The sequence below is a fragment of the Musca autumnalis genome, unplaced genomic scaffold (assembly GCF_047663935.1).
Source record: "Musca autumnalis isolate F117 unplaced genomic scaffold, ASM4766393v1 scaffold_4, whole genome shotgun sequence".
Classification (NCBI taxonomy): domain Eukaryota; kingdom Metazoa; phylum Arthropoda; class Insecta; order Diptera; family Muscidae; genus Musca; species Musca autumnalis.
This window is the reverse complement of record NW_027411977.1, coordinates 181,630,324-181,651,407: the sequence shown is the minus strand read 5'-3', so window position 1 is coordinate 181,651,407 and position 21,084 is coordinate 181,630,324. Positions and strand designations below refer to the sequence as shown.

The 21,084-nt window shown below is 34.5% G+C and overlaps 1 protein-coding gene across 5 annotated transcripts in view; it reads left to right on the top strand.

The window, feature by feature from the left end:
• The window catches only part of dlp (glypican dally-like), a 229,421-nt gene extending 210,646 nt beyond the window's left edge, over positions 1-18,775 (top strand). For 4 of the 5 annotated variants that reach the window (XM_073987944.1, XM_073987945.1, XM_073987947.1 and 1 more), the window contains 6 exons: positions 1,450-1,684; positions 7,231-7,387; positions 8,082-8,348; positions 15,136-15,653; positions 15,721-15,890; positions 16,739-18,775. In XM_073987944.1, the coding sequence (XP_073844045.1) occupies positions 1,450-1,684; positions 7,231-7,387; positions 8,082-8,348; positions 15,136-15,653; positions 15,721-15,890; positions 16,739-17,163 (1,772 nt within the window). In that variant the 3' untranslated portion in view covers positions 17,164-18,775. The remainder of the gene's footprint in view (positions 1-1,449; positions 1,685-7,230; positions 7,388-8,081; positions 8,349-15,135; positions 15,654-15,720; positions 15,891-16,738) is intronic. The other variant, XM_073987943.1, reaches the window with a different exon arrangement.
• Positions 18,776-21,084: the final 2,309 nt, after the last annotated feature.

Genomic DNA, 21,084 nt, shown 5'->3' with positions numbered 1-21,084 from the left:
CTATAGATCATGAGAATCTCTCTTAAAGTACCTGGGTGAGGAAGCATGTCCACTAGATAACTGGCAAGCAGGTACATCTTGTTGTGATCAAGCACCGGTAAAATCGTTGTCTCCTCATGAAGGTGGTCCACGGAGTGAACACTATCCAAGTCTGATTTAGAGGTTCTCGTTTATACCTTTGCACCTCTTTCTAGACCTTGAAGCTCTTTCTTGTCGTGGGTGTGGAAGTTCTCTCCACTAGATTGTGGCAGGTATGCTCACGGCGATAACACCAAAGCAGGAACTGCACCGACAACATTTTGTTATGCTGATGCACCGGTCAGCTCTTCGACTCCTCATGAGGGTGGTCCACTGGTATCATGAAGAGGCACACTGTATTTTAGTTCTCAGGGAGGCATTCTGGTAGGTTTGAATAGTCTTACCCTGCGTAGTGCTAATATTTGCATACCACACTGACGCCACATAACTTACCGATCCATTACTTCGTAGGAGGTCAATAAGGTTTCTTCGTCAGCAGTCCATGTACTGCGACTTGAGGACCTTGTTCTTACTACTGATCTTGAGGCAAGTAGCTGTGGCATGCGCTGACTTCTCAATTATCCAAGCAAAAAGCGACCAAAAAAATAACCACTCATTTCGCCGGACATGCTGTTGTTAAAATAATGGAAAGCGAAATGGTGGGTTGCTGCGCGGACACTTAATTTATCAGGCCAGGCGCCTCAATGATTATGCCAGGTGAGCTGTGTCTTTGCATCTGTCCAAGGGTTAAAATTTCAAATCCCGGCCAAAGGCCGGTCGTTCACTTCACTTCAATGTTAAAAAAGATTACAAGGCAAAGAAGATTGATTCGATTAGCCGGATTTAGTATCTGTCCAATGGTTGAAGTCTTAAATCCCGGACGAAGGTCGGCTGTATACCACAACTTTTAATTTGAAAAATGGCATAACCTCTATGCGAGTTATGTCCGCCACATAACATCGGACATAAGTCCCAAAGATTTTGGGCGTTATGTCTTACATCAAAGGAGAACATAACTCCCGAAATTGATTTGGGAGTTTTGTCCGTTTGGATATGTCACAGAACCGTCATAATATCCAGCTTGGAGTGTGAATTCTTGATTTAAATTTTTTAATAGACTTTTGGTATGTTCCTTTACTTTTGAAAATGGTAAAACTGGCAAAAATAGTAAAAATTGTAAACTGCTCCCATATGAATTGTTTTGTGTCTGAAGTAAAGGAACGCTTTTCGAGTAAAAAGTGGTAAAACTTGAAGATTCTTGCCCGTAAACGAACAGAGCTATTACAAGTCAATTTTCGTTGATTTTTTTTTAAATCTGTTTAAACATATCAAATAAATTTAAAAATAGTAGATTCTTTCCGGTTCTTGAACCGAGCAAATATCTTCATTCGAATAAGTTAATAATTTTTTTGTTTTTAATTCTCTTTTCAGAAAATTTTCGCAAACTTTTACAAGAATCGAAAACCGAATTCAATAACATGTTTACACGTACCTATGGTGTAATATATCAACAGAATGCGTATGTATTTTCGGATTTATTCAGTGAGTTGGAAAACTATTATAATCGTGGACGTGGTGATCTGCTGGATGTGATGGATACCTTCTTTAGTACCTTATATCAGAAAATGTTTCAAGTTCTTAATGTCCAATATACCTTTGATGAACAGTAAGTATTGTTTTACAAACTGTATATGAATGTAATAGAGATATTCAACCCAACACCCACCTTCTTCTCTATGTGGTGGGTGTACATTTGTGTGATACAATACGCCTCCATAGAAAATTTAAAACATCAAGTATAAATTTCCACTTAGTTTTTTTTCTTTGAAACTTTCCAACCAACCAAGAGAGCTTGTAATTTAAACCTTTACACACTTCTTGTGTCCAAAACATTTGATGGCTTGGTATTGTTGCTTTTGTTGTAAATGGACATTGTTTCGTCGTTTTCTTTTGACATTGTGTCGGCTACGTTTTTTAAGTCATTCATAAAACCTAACCGGTACTTTAGTGGTCAAACCATTTACAATGTTTGCTAAAATCATCTTCTTTTTCTTTCGATGAACAGCTTGATGTCTGCTAGGCATGCAACCACAATACCTTAGCTACATAAGTGATATTCATACGTTGATGGTCAAGTCCATGGGTATGAACTTTTTAAGGCAAAATATAAGTTGACCAGTGAATGCTCTGATTTGACACTCAACACCCGAGAGTAAAGCAAAGAACTTTTGATGAAACCAAGAATAGTTGTTTGTTGTTTTTTATGTTTTTTGTTTTAAATCCCTCTTTTATTAAAGAGGGAAATAATATCTCCATAACCCTCATACCATTATACAATTAAAGGAAAATGGCTCGTGTTACTTGCAGTTTAAATGTTTAATTTTTTGTTTTGCTTTCAAAAGATAATAACAAAGAGGAAATAAGAACTTACAAACGTTTTAAATTAAACTGTGAACCTTTCTCTTGTTTAGGTTTCGTTATAGAGTTTTTGCGATGTTCTTCTTACCAAAAAAAAAACGTTTAGACCAAATTATTTTTGTTTTAAATACACGAACGCATGGCTATTTAATTGTGGGTGGTATTAAATGTCTTTAGGAGAATTTTACTTATAGACAAAACAGGGTCGACCTTTTAAGGTGATGAATTTAGGAACATGTACTGTACTTAACAATGGAATAGAATAATACTTAAATATATTTGTGTGTTAATGACGGATCAGCTTCTTCATGATCGTAAGTTAAGATATTCAGGCTATATACATTTACCTCAGAAGTTTTTCCGCTACAATTTTCCCTTAAAAACTGAGCAAACTTTTTTCACTCCAATAAACCAAAATAAAATGTTTCACCTAGAATTGTCTACTTCCGCCAACAAATTTCCTTTGCATTTCCATGAAACATAAAACCCTTTGAGAATAACATTCAGTTTCTTTTTTATTTTTTAATTGTCAACCTTATTTTTTCCGCTCTGTATTTTTCCAAAGAGGTTTAGAGTAGATTTCAGACGAATCGAATCGCTGCTGTTGTATGTGTTTGTTATAAGCCGTATTTAATGCAACGAGTTAATGTGGCAGACTTACAAGTGCTGCCTGGTTGACTGGCTGGCTGGATGGTTGGTTAACACATCAGAGGGTGGAAGAGAGAGGCGGGTGGAGGAGTAGGAGGAGGTTAGTGGATCTTTAGCCCGGCTGATACGTTTTATTCGCAAATAAAAACAAACAAAACTTATCACTTGGCCATTCATTCATTCGTTTGTACGTTTGCTCATTCATTCAATTCTGCACTCAAGTTGTAGAAAAACAAAACACGAAGAAAAAAAAACGAATCCGAATGAATTTTTTGTCACAGAAAGAACTTTCCTCCTTCTTATTATTGTTGTTGTTTTTAGGTTCTGCTTCACAGAATTTTAGTTTTGACTTTTTCAACACATTTGTGCCCTACAGAAACAGAACCAATGAATATTGTTGTTGTTGTTGCTTTGCCATAAGAAAGAACAAAATATAAAATAGAAAACCAGGCAACTAATGTCGTCTCCATAGTCGCTGATGTGTGTTTTGGCATTAAGTTTCATTAAACTTAATATGAGTTTTGTTGTTATTGTTGTTGCTTCTATTTCGCTTAATTTTTATTTGAAATGCAAATTTTCCATTTGTTTTAACAAAGCCCTGCTCAGCAATAGAGAGATTCATTTTCACATCGATTTCAAAAGAAATTGAAACTTTGTACGAAGAAGGCTCGCTATCTGAATGACAAATGCTCATTGAGAGGGTGGGTTTGGGTTTTATATACATATGTATATCCAGGTTAGCTTTAAACACTTTAAATAGGATAATAAAAATACATATGTACATGAGGGGTAATTAAACTATACCCAATTCAGAATGTCCAGATTTAAAAATTCTCCAACTTAAACTGACTGCGTCCATAAAGAATCACGAGGCAGGCGAGTTGGATTAGCTGGGTAGTCCACATGCAGGGTATATTGTGGCATCCTGCTGTCAATTCGGGCCAAATTCCAATTGAAGCGGCTGTATTGCCTTTATCTTAATTAGACTAAAATCACTCTTGTCTTCGAGTAGGGTATCGACTCTGTATCTTGCGCAACTACATCAATGTATATGTTATTCAAACCTACCTAATAGGTTCTTTGATCTAGAGGTTCCTGTTTGTATCTTTGGCCTCTATCCTGATGTGCCTGGGTGGAGGAAGCCCGTGCCCACTAGATTGTGGCAAGGATGTTATTGGTGATAACATCCAAGCGGTACTACATCCACAGGCCTATTGAATTCTAAGGGGTCAACAAGGTTTCTTTGTCAGGGCCCCCTAATGCAAACTATTTGAGAACCTTGTTCCCACTTCTGATCTTGTCGCAAATAACAGTGGCTTGCGGAGACGACTTAAATATGCCATTGAACGCATATTCCTCTATGTGGATATTAAACCTACCACATATGTCATCGACGACAGGACCCGACGCGAAAATTCCACAACCATATGCATATATTATGATCTCAATGCCGTCTGTGGGGTGTAGAATTTCAGAAAGGTGGGGGTTAAACAGTTTTGGAGATATCACTTCGCCTTGCGAAACTCTCTGTTTAACTCTACGGATTATCGTAAGGTTGTGCTGCTATAGAGGAGAACGACTATAAAATTTCAAAGTGGCTCTGGCATTCTTTTTTATACCCTCCACCATAGTATGGAGGGTATATTAAGTTTGTCATTCCGTTTGTAACACATCGAACTAATCATTTGCGACCCTATAAAGTATATATATTCTTGATCAGGATAAAATTCTAAGACGATCTGGCCATGTCCGTCTGTCCGTCTGTTGTATGGGCATAGGTCCATGTTTTGGTATAGTCCCCATATAACGGTACCTCCCGATTTTCGGTATTTTGAGAATTTTAGCCACAATTTTTAACCGAACTATCTGCAATTTGACATTTGAGGTTCTCAGTGGTCATGAAACATCTCCACGAAACATCGTCAACATAGGTCCATGTTTTGGTATAGCCCCCATATAACGGTACCTCCCGATTTTAGGTATTTTGAGAATTTTAGCTACAGTTTTTAACCAAAATAGCTGTAATTGGACATTTGAAGTTCTCAGTGGTCATAAAACATCTCCAATGAAACATCGTCAACATAGGTCCATGTTTTGGTATAGCCCCCATATAACGGTATCTCCCGATTTTCGGTATTTTGAGAATTTTTGCTGCAATTTTTAACCGAACTAGATGTAATGATCCGTATTTTGAGAATTTTAGCTACAATTTTGTCTATTCAAAAATAATCGTCAATATACATATGTCCATGTTTTGGTATATCCACCCATATGACAGATCCGCCGTGAGTCGAACTTCCGCATTAGAATTAGCGTTATATCTTTGTTCACGGTTGCTTAAGTGCTCTACAAAAACAACAAACAAAGATATAATGCTAATTCATGATGGCTTACAGCGTCTCTTGCAAAAACTTCATCACGCCATAACGCGGAAGTTCGACTCACGGCGCATCTGTCCTTCGGGGTTTTTATATCTGCCCCAACATTTGTGTTCACAGTGTAATTTAAGCAATATTGGGAGGCAGTAGGAGTCTATCCATTGTCGAAAAGCTGTTTCACCTAAAATTGTGAAAGGACCCTAATTATTCCATTTTAATTAAGACTATTTTATGGTGTAGGGTATAAAAGGTTCGGCCCGGCCGAACTTAACGACTTTTTACTTGTTATTATTTGACTTTTTTTAAAGCGCATAAATGAAACGTAGCGCTGGTTGAATTTTGACATTTACTGTAACGAATTCGAGAGTGATTTATCCGTTACCCATAATTTACTCAATTCTGTACCAGTGTTGATTTGCTTAAGAGGGCCTAGTCACATTTTCCGCTTATGCTCATCTACTAGCCTGTTGACTTCATGAGTAAGTTCCCCAACTCTTGGGTCTTGAGTGTTCGTACGACGAAGATCATCATCAAAAGCATTATTCGCTTAATTTCTTCATTTTCCTAAGCCAAATTATAGAGCAGAACGACCTGGGAATTGCAATTAGGCTCCGGCAAATTGACATTTGGCGAAAAAATGAAGCGAAGAGCAAACTGAAGTTTGCTCAAGCCGTTGAAAGTGACAACCGTTCTAGCATTCTTCGGATTCGTTAAGTTGTTTAACCGTTATTTTTGTTGCATTGGTCTAGCTAATTAACTTTAAGAATAAGTTCACTAAATCTTGGGTCTTGTTCGCTCATGGAGGTCATTTGCTAGTCCCGTCGCCTCTACTACTGGTCTAATTTCAGGTATTCGATCACCAGGTATGTAACGAGAGGCTGCAGCTGTGATTATGTCCCAGAAAATTCGCTCAGCTACCCAAGGCGGTGATTAACCCTTGCTAATCAGAGGTTATGTTGTCGGGTGATCTTTTAACGGTGACGATAATGAAAAGGTGGTTTGAGTCAAATCCCAGTCATCCTCCTCCGCTTATTGTACGATTCTTACGCAAAACTTTGTAACCCTGGCAACGTTGGAAGCTTCATGCGACAGTGAGCACAATGAGCTTTGCTTCCTTGATTACCGCGGCCGCATCGCCTGGGTCCTGAAATATCACGGGATGTAAGACACTGCGCTTGCTGCTGTTGGGGAGACTGCAGGGCTATCTCGCATTGCTACGACGAAGTTTGAGACACATTGGGAGATGTTCTGGCGCAGCAAGAAGCATCATAACTCCTATCGCATTGGCGCTGGAGGTGACTAAGAGAGTAGAGGAACCTCGAAAGTGTACCCATTTCATAAATCCATTAAATCTCAACGATTTATATCTAAACGAATACAAACATTGTGGGATTACGCGTGCAGTTGGTGAAGTGATTATTCGCCAGGAGATCTAGAGTATCTAGACCAGAGTTTACACTTAGCCTTCTTAGTTTCGCTGTTTTACTTATTGGAAAATACCACATAGGTCTCTCAATCCGTTGACAACTTTGCGCACCAAACAAGCTGACATCTCCTACCTGTACGTGTTAGTTTGAAGGAGGGCTCATAGCTATCCTCAATAACATTTGTTTGGCAGTCCTATACCTTTATCACATAGTTTGCTAACTCTGGGAATTTGTTTCCACTCTCATACATGTATTCATATGTTCATCATAATTTTACACTTACTACTCTCTGTTACTCTTACAATGTTATTTATTGATTTATTTTTTCTCTCTATTTTCAGATATTTACAATGTGTCAGCAAATATATGAAGGATCTCAAACCATTCGGTGATGTACCCGATAAACTATCCGTTCAAATAAAAAGATCTTTTGTGGCAACCCGAACCTATGGTCAAGCATTGAGTACGGCAGCAGATGTTTCAAAACGATTAATAAATGTAAGTAGTTCAGTAGTGCGATTCTCTAATTTTTTGAGTTACCGATATTTGTCGGTAAAATTAAAATGCTTATAATTTCGGTATTTACCGATGTTTTTCGGTAAGTTAGCGACGAATAAAAAGCAGTCGTAAAGTTCTACCGATGGTACGAGTGTTGTCAACTTTTATTTGAACTTTTCATTCATAATTTTGCGTTTTAATTTTACCGATTTTTGTCGGTAACACAAAAAATGTGTTAGAGAATCGCACTACAGCTAACTAACTAAAAAATTATAGCCTGTTTCATTAAAATTTGTTCAAATTACAACCAAACTTTTGTTTTTTGAAATATATTTGATTTATTATTGTTTTCGATCAAACAAAAGTTTTCTACTATAATTCCCCGGTTAGACTTAACCAGATTAACCCAGTGGGTTTGGATTTCAAATGTCAATTCCATAGCGCAAACGTCAAATAAATCCTTTAGAAGTGGATTAACCCAGCAAAAAACTCTAGTGTAACCGTAGTATAACATGAGCTTATTGGTATTTCGAACGAATTTGAATTCGAATCGTCTTAGAAAAACATGCCATTAGACCTCATAAATCTAATTTTTGCAATCGAGATTTTTTATTAAATTTCATAAGAAAATTAAATTGATTTTTCCTTCATATATAAAGAGATTTAATTTTACTAATTTTCTATTCTCTTACAGATACGTTTAAATGCCGATTGTACCTCAGCCCTAACGAAAATGCAGCACTGTGGCTCGTGCAAAGGTTACACAGAGAAGCCCTGCACCAACTACTGTGTTAATGTTATCAAAGGTTGCCTACACTATTTCAGTGAATTGGATACGGAATGGGAGAACTTTGCTGGTGCTATGGACAAAGTGGCAGAACGTTTATTGGGCTCATTTAATATTGTTATGGTTGTGGAACCAATTAATATTAAAATATCCGAGGCTATTATGAATTTCCAGGTTAGTGATGAGAAACAAAAAAAAACAATTTAACACCTCCATTAAAAAAGAGTATTAAAAGAAGCATAGACGCATGCGCCACATCTATTATCAGTTTTGGAAGCAATAACCCTACCTTTAAATATTGATATCACCAAAGAAGTGTCATTGGCACAAATTGGTGTAGAAATTAGTATAGAAAATACAACAAAAAGACATATAGATATAGTGCACAGTGTGATTTTTCCACTTATGGGGCTGAAATTATAATAGATTTAGATATGGCAAATAGAGTCACGGGGTTAAGACTCGTTTAGACTATGGGTATAGTAATGATTAAACAACGGATTTTTGCACATTTTTTAAAAATTGTAATACAAATAATTCGTTTATTAAACAATAGAATCTGGAGCTTTGTTCGTATTATTGATTATTTTCAATATGACATCGACGTAATAACGTAGTTACAATTGGTTAATATTTCAAAAGTATGCAAAAATCCGAGGTCTTGTAATGATATAGGACATGACCAAATTTATTTGACGTAAAATGTTTCATACATACTAATCGAGATAATGAAAATTTATCACGATGCTAGTCTAATTTACTCTGAACTTACTCTATCCTTCTGTAAGCTTTTTGACATTTTTCCGTAGTTAAATTGTTATATTATTTCGGTAGTAAGTTACAGTTACACTATTGAAATAATTAAATAAAACCTCAGTAGTGCGATTCTGTAACTCCATAACGACAAAATTAACGACGAATGTCGGTAGTTAACGATAATTTTCGGTAAGTGCTATTCTGTACTCCAATTTTAACGATTTTTGTCGATAAATTTTGTCGTTAATTACCGAAAATTATTGTTAAGTTAACAACCAAAAAAAAGTTGTTGTTAAGTCTTACCGACAGTACATTATTGCAATATTTGGCTGATTTCTTTTAAAAACGGCGCTTTTATATGAGCATATCTTATGTTAATGAGGAGTGTACACAAGGTAAATTCTGCCTTATTGAGAAAAATCTTCTTAAAGCGGTTACATAAGGGTTAACTATGTGTGATAACATGGGTCAGCTGACTGACTGTGCTTTCGCCTGCGCAGATTTTATTGTAGCTGCATAAAGACCGCCAAAGAGAAAGTTGTAGAACTTCGATTAACTCATAACTTTCCCTTGGATGATCTTTATGTAGCATCAATTAAATCGGCGGTTGCGAAAACGCAACAGTGGCGATGATGCCCCATGCTACCACACATATGAACGCTGCTCTATCCTTTCTTTTAATTATTAAACAGAAAAACGCTAGTTAATGCTTCAAAAGAACTCACGTATGGTACTGCTACGTAAGACCTATACCAATGTCATTAACACTATCTTTTTAGGACACTTTTTTAGGCTCAATGCCATACTGGGGGGAAAACGTGTATAGTATTTCTATACCCTACTTTGTTCTGTGGTAATTTTATACATTTAAACTCAGCACAACAAGCATCCAAATGCTAAAAATGGCGTATAAGCTTTGATTTCCGAACTTTTCATAATATCCACTATGAGAAGTTCCATTTAATGTGGGCGTGAATTGAATATGTGAATATATAAACTCAAATAACGGTAAAGTGGATTCACCAACATCCTAGCAGGGGCTTAAGTCATGTCAAAATTCAAATCTAAATAATCATATGGCGAAGATAACTATTTTTGCACTGTTAATGCTTCAAAAGAACTCACGTATGGTACTGCTACGTAAGACCTATACCAATGTCATTAACACTATCTTTTTAGGACACTTTTTTAGGCTCAATGCCATACTGGGGGGAAAACGTGTATAGTATTTCTATACCCTACTTTGTTCTGTGGTAATTTTATACATTTAAACTCAGCACAACAAGCATCCAAATGCTAAAAATGGCGTATAAGCTTTGATTTCCGAACTTTTCATAATATCCACTATGAGAAGTTCCATTTAATGTGGGCGTGAATTGAATATGTGAATATATAAACTCAAATAACGGTAAAGTGGATTCACCAACATCCTAGCAGGGGCTTAAGTCATGTCAAAATTCAAATCTAAATAATCATATGGCGAAGATAACTATTTTTGCACTGCTCTGAATATCCTTACAAAACCCAACAACGCAAAATACGACCCCAACTTTTAATTAGAAAAATTTAACTGCGCTTTAAATAAAGGGTTTTGGGTTTTATCACTTTCTATTTTTAAATCACACACATACAATAAGAAGTGACCGTCATGGCATCGGTAGTCATGCTAAATTGACAGCATCCTAGCTGCACCACAACACCCTTGTATAATGACTTCTTTACGTAACAAGATGTAGGCTCGATTTCCTTGCACTCATTATATATACTGTTTTGCTGGCTATTTTGTTGCAGATATATTCCTTGATGGCGAATGACATGTTTATTCATATCCTGAAATAAAACCACCAACATCTATGGCATGAATGTATTGGCCATTTAACTGCTAGAAATACATACATACACACTTGACACTTTAGAAATTCCATGCTGGAATGCTTGAAGACACTTGGTTGCGCCACATTCCTTCAAATAGCAGATTTTTTGTACACCTTAAACGCTTTACGTTTTGTATTCGCGACGAAATAATGTTCTCAGTTTCAAAATACATTTTAATTAAAATTAAAATATAATAATTGACATTTTTCTTCACATCGATATTCGTCGGTATGAGTTAACGATTTCTACAATCGGTAACATAAAGTTACAGAATAACACAATCGTTAATTCAACCGAATATTTTCGTTAACTACCGATGTCGGTTCGTTATTTAAAAAAGTTACAGAATCGCACTACTGGTCGCAATAGAAATAAATTTGTTTTTTTTTTAATCAAAAAAAAAATTTATATAGTTATACACACTGTGTCGTCAGCCTACTCACCATCAACCTCTTTATGAGTATCAAATTTCGTCTATTATTGTCTTCTTGTTTATCAACGACCAGTTGATGACAAAAAAATGTTAATTTTTTATTAAGCTTTTGCATATTTTTATTACATATACATACATACATATGTATGTGTGTAGAACGGCCTACTACTATTGCTGTAGCTAATTTATGTTGATGACTTATACAGCTTCTCGTTTTTTTATTTAATTCGGAGTTACTATCACAGTTAGTGGGTGCGGAGGGAATATCAATTTAGGGATAAGAAGAAGCATTTGTTTTAATAGCCAGCATTTAACATATTAAGTGAAAAAATTGAAACAAAAGAGATATTCGAAATAGTATTCTTCAGCTATAATGACAGACTCCATTAGCCATTTGACAAAAAATAAATTTTAAGATTTCTCAAATCATCAAAAGCCCATTTCTTTCTTTAATTATTCTAAACAGGTTTCTGTTTTTTGACAATAATTTGATACAAACATCACCTTCTGCGCATTTTCGAAATAAATTCATACATAAATAATGTATATAATTCTTGGTAGATGGATGAGTGTTTGTTTTTTTCTTTTGTTATTTTTTATTTATTACTGTAGACACAACAAATGTGTGTTTAATGATTGTCCACATGAAGAAGTGCCGAAATCTATTTGCAAAATTTATTATTATCGCCTCCAACAATAGGTGTGCCGAATTTTAAATAAATTTCAATCTCTTTTAATGCGAAATCTTTGCATAGATTATCAATAAAAAAATAAGCAAGTGGTATTGTTTGTATTTTTGTCGGCTTTTTTTTCTTTTTTTGTTTACATTTTTCAATGATCTTTCAATATTAGTTGCCTGACTTAAAGATCGATGATCAATATTAAATGACAACATCCCCGAAGGGACAAGGGAGACTTCTTTCATATCAATGAGTACATGTCGATTCATATACAACATCCCCAAAGGGACAAGGGAGACTTCTTTCATATCAATGAGTGCAAATCGATTCATATTGGCTTAAAAATTTCCTTAAAATCGGATGTTCTCAAATTTTGTACAGGCTCACAGCTACAACATTTCGGGTGGCCCAATGGACAAAATTTTAACCATAGCAAGTAAAATATTCGAAAGATGTTCTAAAAATTACTACTAGGGGGCTGGACTCCTTGGCAACGTCGTTCACTTAGAACCCCCATTCTCACGCTATACAATATTACTGTGTTTGACGAATTATCTTCGTTCCATCTATTACATATATACACGTTATTATTCACCTCAATAGAGATTATACTGCCTTTTCGCTCAAAATAAACTATTTTCTGTTTCATCACCTATGCATTTCAATTATCTAACAAGCCCTTACAGAGGTCGTGGATTTTTATCCAGATTTCTTTGTCTAAGCTCACACACAGCACGCCATTAGCATTATTATTGTTACTCATTATTCACCTAATGTAATGCTAGAAGCTACAAAATAATAACTGCATATTGACTTACATTTGTCTAGCAACATTTATTCGCACCTATTTACATTGCATTAAAAAAGTGTGTGATTTCATACCTCAAGGGTTAAAGAGACACTCATGCCATACATAGTCATTCAGACATACACCAAGCTGCCAATAGTATTATTTGTAGTTTTCCATCATCATAAGCATGGTTATGATACTAAGATATTAGTTTTCCATCATGTTATGGTATTCTGCTTTGTGTGTTTTGGTTAACGCCACCATCCATCGATTGAACGAACCATAGCAATGACAACAGCAGCAGCAACAGCAAACACATCTTTCCACACACATAAACTATAATTTATCTAATTTCCTGTAATTGATACAATCGATTGCTTTAAGATGTTGTCTGTCTGTCCGTCTGTCTCTTGATTTTGATGATGATTGCTGATGGAATACACCCAAGCCAGTAGTAGTAAGCAACAAACCAACATTAATGAATGGACAGACAAACACTATTCCAATAGGCAGCACTTACTTACGGCAGCACCGTAAATCTATCATTTGGCCTGAATCAATGAATGACTGTTGACTTGTCTATCTAAGCGTCTGCCTGTTGGTTTGTCTATGAATGAATTGAAATTAAAGTAAAACAAGAAATTTTCCTTTATGTAGTTCGTCTGTGCATTTAAATTAATACGTTCAACAATCAGACAATACATTTAGATGACGATAGACTGGGTTGATTTTATGGTTACCACTGAGTAAGATAGGTGTAAATGTATAAAACGTCATATACATACATATGTTCCCATAACATCCCCGAAGGGACAAGGGAGACTTCTCTCATATCAATGAGTGCACGGACTTGGCGATAAAAAGTATGGGAACTACTTTTCATCACCGTGTCCGAACGGCGTGTCTTGCGACACCACTTATGGAGAAGTGTTTCATGACTGAAATACTCAGGAAATTCAAGCCAGCATTACTCTCAGAGGATTAGTCACTGGTCAGGGATTGAACGGCAGACCTTCTGAGTGCTAGGCGGATGTGCTTACCACTGCACCACGGTGTCTTCCAAATATACCTTTAGAGAAGTCTCTCATCACATATCATAGGTTATGAGTAAGCATGCGATACCATTAAAATATCAGCCAATTCTATCGGGAATCTGACTTCAATTTTGTTTATGCTCTAAAAATAAGAAGGGTGAAAAAAAGAAAAGTTGTCTTACTTCAAAAAGCATGAGAGCAGTTTACAATGTTATTATTTTTACCACTTTTATCATTTTAAAAACGGCAAATTTCTTCTTGCAACCGCTTCCAACTCTTCCTCTTAAAACCAATCAATCACTTTTACCATTTTAAAAAGTAAATGAACATTTTGACAGTTCTTTTAGTGAGAGTTTGCAAATTCTTGCTGGACAAATATCTTTTTTGGACCACTTGCAACTCTTCTTCTTCTTCTTGGAGAACAAAGTTTCAAAATGGAAATTTTCTTTTTGGGGTCATTTTCTTTGCTTCCTGGACAAATTGTCTTTTTTTTCTTTTTTGCAAATCAACTGATTGATTGCAGGTTTTTACAGGGAAGGTGTCTGTTTACTTTTTACGTTTTCTTGCAAAAGAGATTAAAACGACATTACTCTTTAGAAAGCACTTACAAATTAACCAGACGGACCTATAATCAAATGTAGTCAACACAACTGCCATTCCATTTGAAAGTTAATGATCTAACACGACTGAGACATGTAATAGTACATCTTCCCAAAGGAGCACGTTCTATGTTGCGAAATAACAAGATTTCTCTGGACGCAATTCTCGAAATATGCTTTCTAAGATTTGCCTATGTAAACACTTAACGGACTCATTAATTAGTGAACTAAACGAAAGGACAAGGACATATCAGTAGAATCCGCTTGGTACTGTTTTAGAATGTGGGATATTTGTGTCTATTGACTGAAATGCTCTGAAAATGCTAAAACGTTTAACCAACTGTGAAAAAAGTGAATTTGTCTCGAGTTCCAGGCAAGAAATCATCACTTTTTTACTTTTCAGATATTCAATATAGGCATTTATCAGTTATTTTATACAAAACTAGTATTTATTACGTTTTCGACAATGTAGAATACAACCACCCATCTCTAATGATTGTGTCTATGTATACTTTGTGGTCGTCTATTATGAGATGTTGTTGATTAGATATATCAAGTGTAATTTAAGACATAGGAACAACCAATATGTACTAAAAAACGTGAAGAGGTGTTAACCTTAACCACCCACCTCCACCACCATCATCGCCAATCTCACTCAAACATACACTCACACCATACAAAGTATGGAAGTTTGCACAATCAGCAAAGAAATTGGGTGAAAATGTGGTTACATTAATGAAAACATTTGCAATACTCAAATAGTTAATTCATTGTTTACCATTTTTCAATTACAGGATGCTGGTCCCGATATTACCACTCGTGTCTTCTCCGGCTGTGGTCGTCCCCCCTTGGGCCGTTCAAAACGTCATATCAATCCCAAGTTTGTGGCATCAAGCGAAGAAGACCAAACCATCACCACCAAACATAGTACAAAACGTTCTACCACCACCACCGTTGAACAATTGGAAAGTGATATTCTGGATATTGATGCTTCTTTGGATGATGCGATTATATTGAGAGAAAAACGTGCTGCTGATCCCGGTAATCGTGATAGCGGTGAAAATGGTGGTGGTAATAATCGTCGCAACAACAACAACAATAACAAACGTAAGCAACAAAATCGCAAAAATGATGATAACGATTATAGTGGTCGTGATCCAGCTTTGGATAAATTGGTCAAGGATATACGTCAACGCATTAAGGACTATAAGAAATTCTGGTCAAATTTACCCCATCAAATATGCAGTAATGAAGAAATATCTACATCTAGTGATGCTGATGGTATGTGCTGGAATGGTCATACAATTGATAGGTAAGTGATCATAGTTTTCTTTTTATAAAGGACTTTTTTTGAAATAATAATATGTTTGTTTTTCTAGATACATGCATTCAATTACCACTGAACATGGTTCTAATCCTGAATTCCCTGGCAATCCATCTACACCCAAACAAACTAGTCAAGTTGCCTCGCAAGTAATGTCTTTGAAGAATGCCATAAATCATCTGAGAAATGCCTATAATGGCCAGGATGTTGTTTGGAGTGATGATGGTATGTAAATTAACCGAATATCGATAAATTAATATATATTACATTACATATTACATCTTTGTTGCTTGTTGAAGCAAAAAAATCTTTGAAAATGACAGGTGCAACTACCAGTTCAGAGTCTATTAAATTTACTGAACCTACTTCTTTACATGTCATAACCACCTTAGATGTGTTTTTCGGGCACATTTGATATAGTGTTCTGTGGTTTTCTGAGAAAGTAGCATTAAGCGGCTTTGGAATAACTTGATCTTTCTTGCAAGGGATTATTTTTTAGTTTAATTTATTTATATCTTTGTGTTTATTTCAGCTTTAGTCCATATTTTGTTGTAATTCAATTGTTTGAATAACAACAAAATATTTTAAAGTGGATATGAAATTGATTAGTTGCGGGCGAAGGGTAGGGTAAACAGCTTTAGGGCCATACAGCAAATTTCTCATTTTATTTAATTTGCTAGATGGCTTTATTGACCTGTTTATCGATACAGAGTCGGCGAAAAAGGGAACTGATGAAGTTGTTTGGTGACAACTGAAACTATAGTATTCCCTACCCTTCGCCCGCAACTAATCTCTCAATAGATCCACGCTATTGAGAGAGATGTGGAGCAAACAACTTTTAGAGATTACTATCTGACAAAACCTGTTTTTCAAGTCCGAAGATACTGAAGAATCAAAGAGATCTCCAAGTTTACTGAAAGTTGCATCAGTTAAAGAAAGGCTTCAAGGCGATTCTATTGTAAAAGCTAACAATTGATTGCCTTTCGGACCTACCAAAAATTCTGCTATATTTTAAAAATTAAATTTTATTCCTTGATTTTAATAAAAACTGTTTTCCTTTCCCCTTTTTCCAGAAGAACCTTATGATGGAAGTGGTGCTGGCTCCGGCGCTGGTGTTGATGACGAAGATGATGATGATGAAGGTTCTGGTTTGGGTAGTCCCTTTACACCTAGCCACAGGCCAGATCATACTGAACGTCCCAACAACAATCGTGTTGACGATGAAGACGATGACGAAGATGTGGTTCAGCAACGTACCAATGTTGGACATGGTGGTGGCTTACCAACACAAACCTCAAGGCCACATAGTCCTCATGATACCAATGTACTGGATGAAGATGATGGCGATAATCATCAAGGTCACCATGACGATGATGAAGATCTCAAATCAAGTGGGTCAACGAGACCCGAAAAAATGTCTTTACGTCGTGCTCTATTCATGTATTTAATGCCATTGTATATGGCTTGGTTTGGTGGCATCATTGTCGATTTGCTGTGATTTGTTATTTAGATTTTTATTTTTGTTTTTACGTTCGTTTTTTTTTAAGTTTTATTTAAAACAAAACAAATTCTATTATAAATTTTCTTGTGTAGGATAAAAGGAAAGTAGCAAAAAAAAAGAATTTTTTGAACAAAAGAAAAATGTAATGAAATGCGAGAAACAAAAAATGTGAGTGATAGTTTAAACAAAATTGAGGGAGAAAAAAAACGCATCTCCTCTTTAGGGAATTCATGGAAAAAGAAAAACAAATATTTTAAAACCAAGTGACAATTTCTCTATTTTTTCGTGTACATACAAAATCTATTTACATAATATTATGTATTTCTTTTACTATATAACTGTCTTAATTTAGTGAACTTTGCTAGCTTTTGGTTTTTGAAAACTACATAAAATCCAAATTAAATTTTTTATATTGAACCTGAACAAGAAAAAATCATTTTCGGTATAGAAAATATATCCCCCTCAAACTGCCTAAAGCAATTGGCCCAATAGCAAAAATAATTGGGCTTAAAATAACAATTTTATTTCTTTCTTAATTATCAATAAAAAATATTGAAAAATATTTTTCTATTGCTATAATTTATTGATGTTATCATCATCCAAACATCCTCAGCCATTTCCTTAGTCATGATTATTTAAAAAAAAATAAGCAAATTCGTATAATGTATAGAAATAATAATAAAAAATACAATCACCCTAAGCAACAAAACAATCTATATACGTAAAATGATGTTTCAAAAACTCCCACTCCTAAACCTAACCTAACTTTTTATATATATAGTATACACACATTGTAGTTGTTAAGCCTCGAAAAATATTTACATTTATAAAATTTTAACAACCATCGATATACTTATATATTTTGTTAGTTTATAAAAAAAACAAACAACAACAATGATTATTGTAAAATATCCAACATGAAGAGTAAAAAATGCATTTGTAATATTATATAATATTTAATTACCACGTACATATACATATATGTTGCCCCTTGATTGTGACTCTTGATCATTGTAATCATGGTCCCTCCAAAAAAAAGAACTGTTATAGTGTGTATGTAAGTGATGATGCTTTTGTTTATCCAAGTCTGTTGTTTTGTAGAAGATTCTAAGCCGAACCCAATTTTAAATTTTCCGAATCACTTCATTATAAACCAAGCAACTGGTTTATTATTCCAATAATCAACAATAAGGTCTTACTTCTTGTATGAATCAATGTTGTTATAACTTCAACCTGTTGTTAGGCCTTTTAAGGCCTTCAGCCTTATTCTGAACGTAAATTCCGCTTAAGCTTTCACACCCTCTCCTTTAAGTAGATATATACGTTCAAGGTATTGAAAGGTCCAACACACGTGAGTCCTTATACTTGCTAAATGTTTGATATATTTCTTGAACCTGGTATATATTAAGGACCTAGACAATCTATTAAGAGTCATATACTCTTCTTTTGTCAATTGACACTGTATCACCTTAACCAAAAACGGGATTTGAATCTTAAACGAAATATCATCACACAACATTGTATAAACCCAGAATTCTTATATATTAAGTTTGGACAAATGAATGAAAATGAAAACAAAAAAAACCAACAAACACACAAAAAACAAAAATGTGCAATTTAATAAAACAAAACAAAAAACTACTAATCACACAAAAGTGGTTAGCGTAAAAACATTGTTCAGCCTAAAAGTATACTTTAAAATTCAATTTAACATAAATAATAAAGTTCGAAACGGTCAAATGTATCTGTTCCATTCAGGAATTTGAAAAACTCCAAAAATAAATTCTTCTATAAATAATTAATTAATTCAATGCCATAATTAATTAAACAAAAGCTAATTTTATAAAATCTTATTTCCCTCCTCCCCAAAAAGGTTTCTTCCATTATACGTTTTTTTCTGTTTGAATTTTGCATTTAATTTTTGTTATTAAGGCAATATCGAATTTTGTAATAACCAAACACTACTTATTATTTAGAAATATATACATAAATATTTATATATATTAAAAATATGCCTTGCTTTAATTATAATTCTGTTTGTATGTTATTTTCTACATTATTTTTTTCATTTGACTGATTTATAATTTATTTTTTATTTTTGGGTTTTGCCATTTAATTCTTCCATTAATACTTTGTATTGTTTTTTTCTTAATTTTTTAATAGTTGTGTCTATTCGTATAATACGTACCATACATTACATATATGAAAATATTTTATTTTAGTTTTACTTTACCCCTAAGTATCGTATATACATATTTACTAATTACTAAAACAAGCAGAAAAACTTATTTCATAATTTTATAATGATATATCATAATAATAATAAAATAATTTTCTATATGATAATGAGAAGATGACAATGATGTTGTATGTGACGTATGTGATTATAAAAAAAATAATAATAATTTAATAAACAAACGAATATTATTTAAAACGAATATAAAATGGGTTTTTAACTTTATTTATGATTCATCTTGGTCCATTTTTCATCTCAAGTGGCCTCCGCGTGATGTCACATAGAGAACTATCAGTTTTAGTAAATTGTGGCGTTATCTCCTCAGTTAAAAGATACCCTATGCATCGTAACTCTATTTTATTATGGTTCGACAGTGATTTAACCATTGTTCACAATTAACTTTTTTGGGCCCAATGTGACAGTATTTCATACATATGTTAACTTCCATTAGTCAGTTCTTGGACTCTGGTGTTATTAGGAATGGTTCGATAAAACGCATCATGTCCTGCTGGAAAATTGGTCTTAGCAGTTACAAAAAATACCGATCACTTCACAGAGAGATCTTTGTTTTTTGTTTGCTAAGCTATTTTCATAGCCCATCTGCAATCAAGGATATAAAACGATATATAAAGTCACGGATCAAGTAAGGTTGCTTTCGAGTCCTTTCGCGAATTCTTCTGCTGAGAGAATCTTTGCCTAAAAGTCGCTGCAGCTACCATTTAGCTCAAGGGGTTAACTTATGAATGAATTTTTTACAAGAAATTTACCGAACTTTTTTAGAAGATTTTATTTTCATCTGAAAGATCACACCATGAGGTACTTTCGGATTTTTTTATTGAAAAATATTGCACTGTGTTGTGACAAATGGCCGCCTAACACTGTTAATACTAGAGCTGTTTGTGGTGCCCACTGTAGCTGTAGAATAAACCGATCAGCATATCGTCGGTGTCATGATTAAGTGTTCCATACGCCATTTGCCTGATTCAAGTTAATGTTTGATTCTATACAGTCTAAAAGTGGTGCAAAAATCCAATACTTTAGAGCACAATTCTAATTAACTAAACTCAAAGAATATATCAGAAGTTGATTTTATTCAAATATCTGTTATAGTCTAGAAGTTATGGCCAATGTTTATAAATGCAAAAATTTGCTGATTTGTTCCATGGGTTGGTTCTTTTTTTCATGTTTTTGGCAGTTTGCTTCACATGGAACACGTTATGTCACATTTTACCAAACCAACTTTTTGTCAATTATGTTCCACCTCCCTTATGTGAAGTGCTACTGTAAACCGGAAATTCGGGGGGTTAAATGAAACAGTTGTATGAAAAAGAAAAACATTAGATATCATTTTTATATGTTTACATTTATTGAAGCGGCTGCCACTTGTCACTTTGAAGAAGAGAGATTTTTTAATATATCTTACATGTTTTGTGTTAGAAGGAGGCGGTAAAATTAGGCGAAAATAAATTTAGTTTCTTATAACAGTACAATATTCAAAAATATTTTGATTTAAAAACTATTATTCAAAATTTGGCACTTTTTGTTCCAAACGCCATCCTTTTTGGTGCGGAACAATTCGTTTTCGTCTCTTTTTTTTCATACGCCAAACGACAAGGATATGGAACTAAAGCTAGGTACACATTGCCATTTTTGAATGACAGCTTTGTTCAAATAATCGGTTG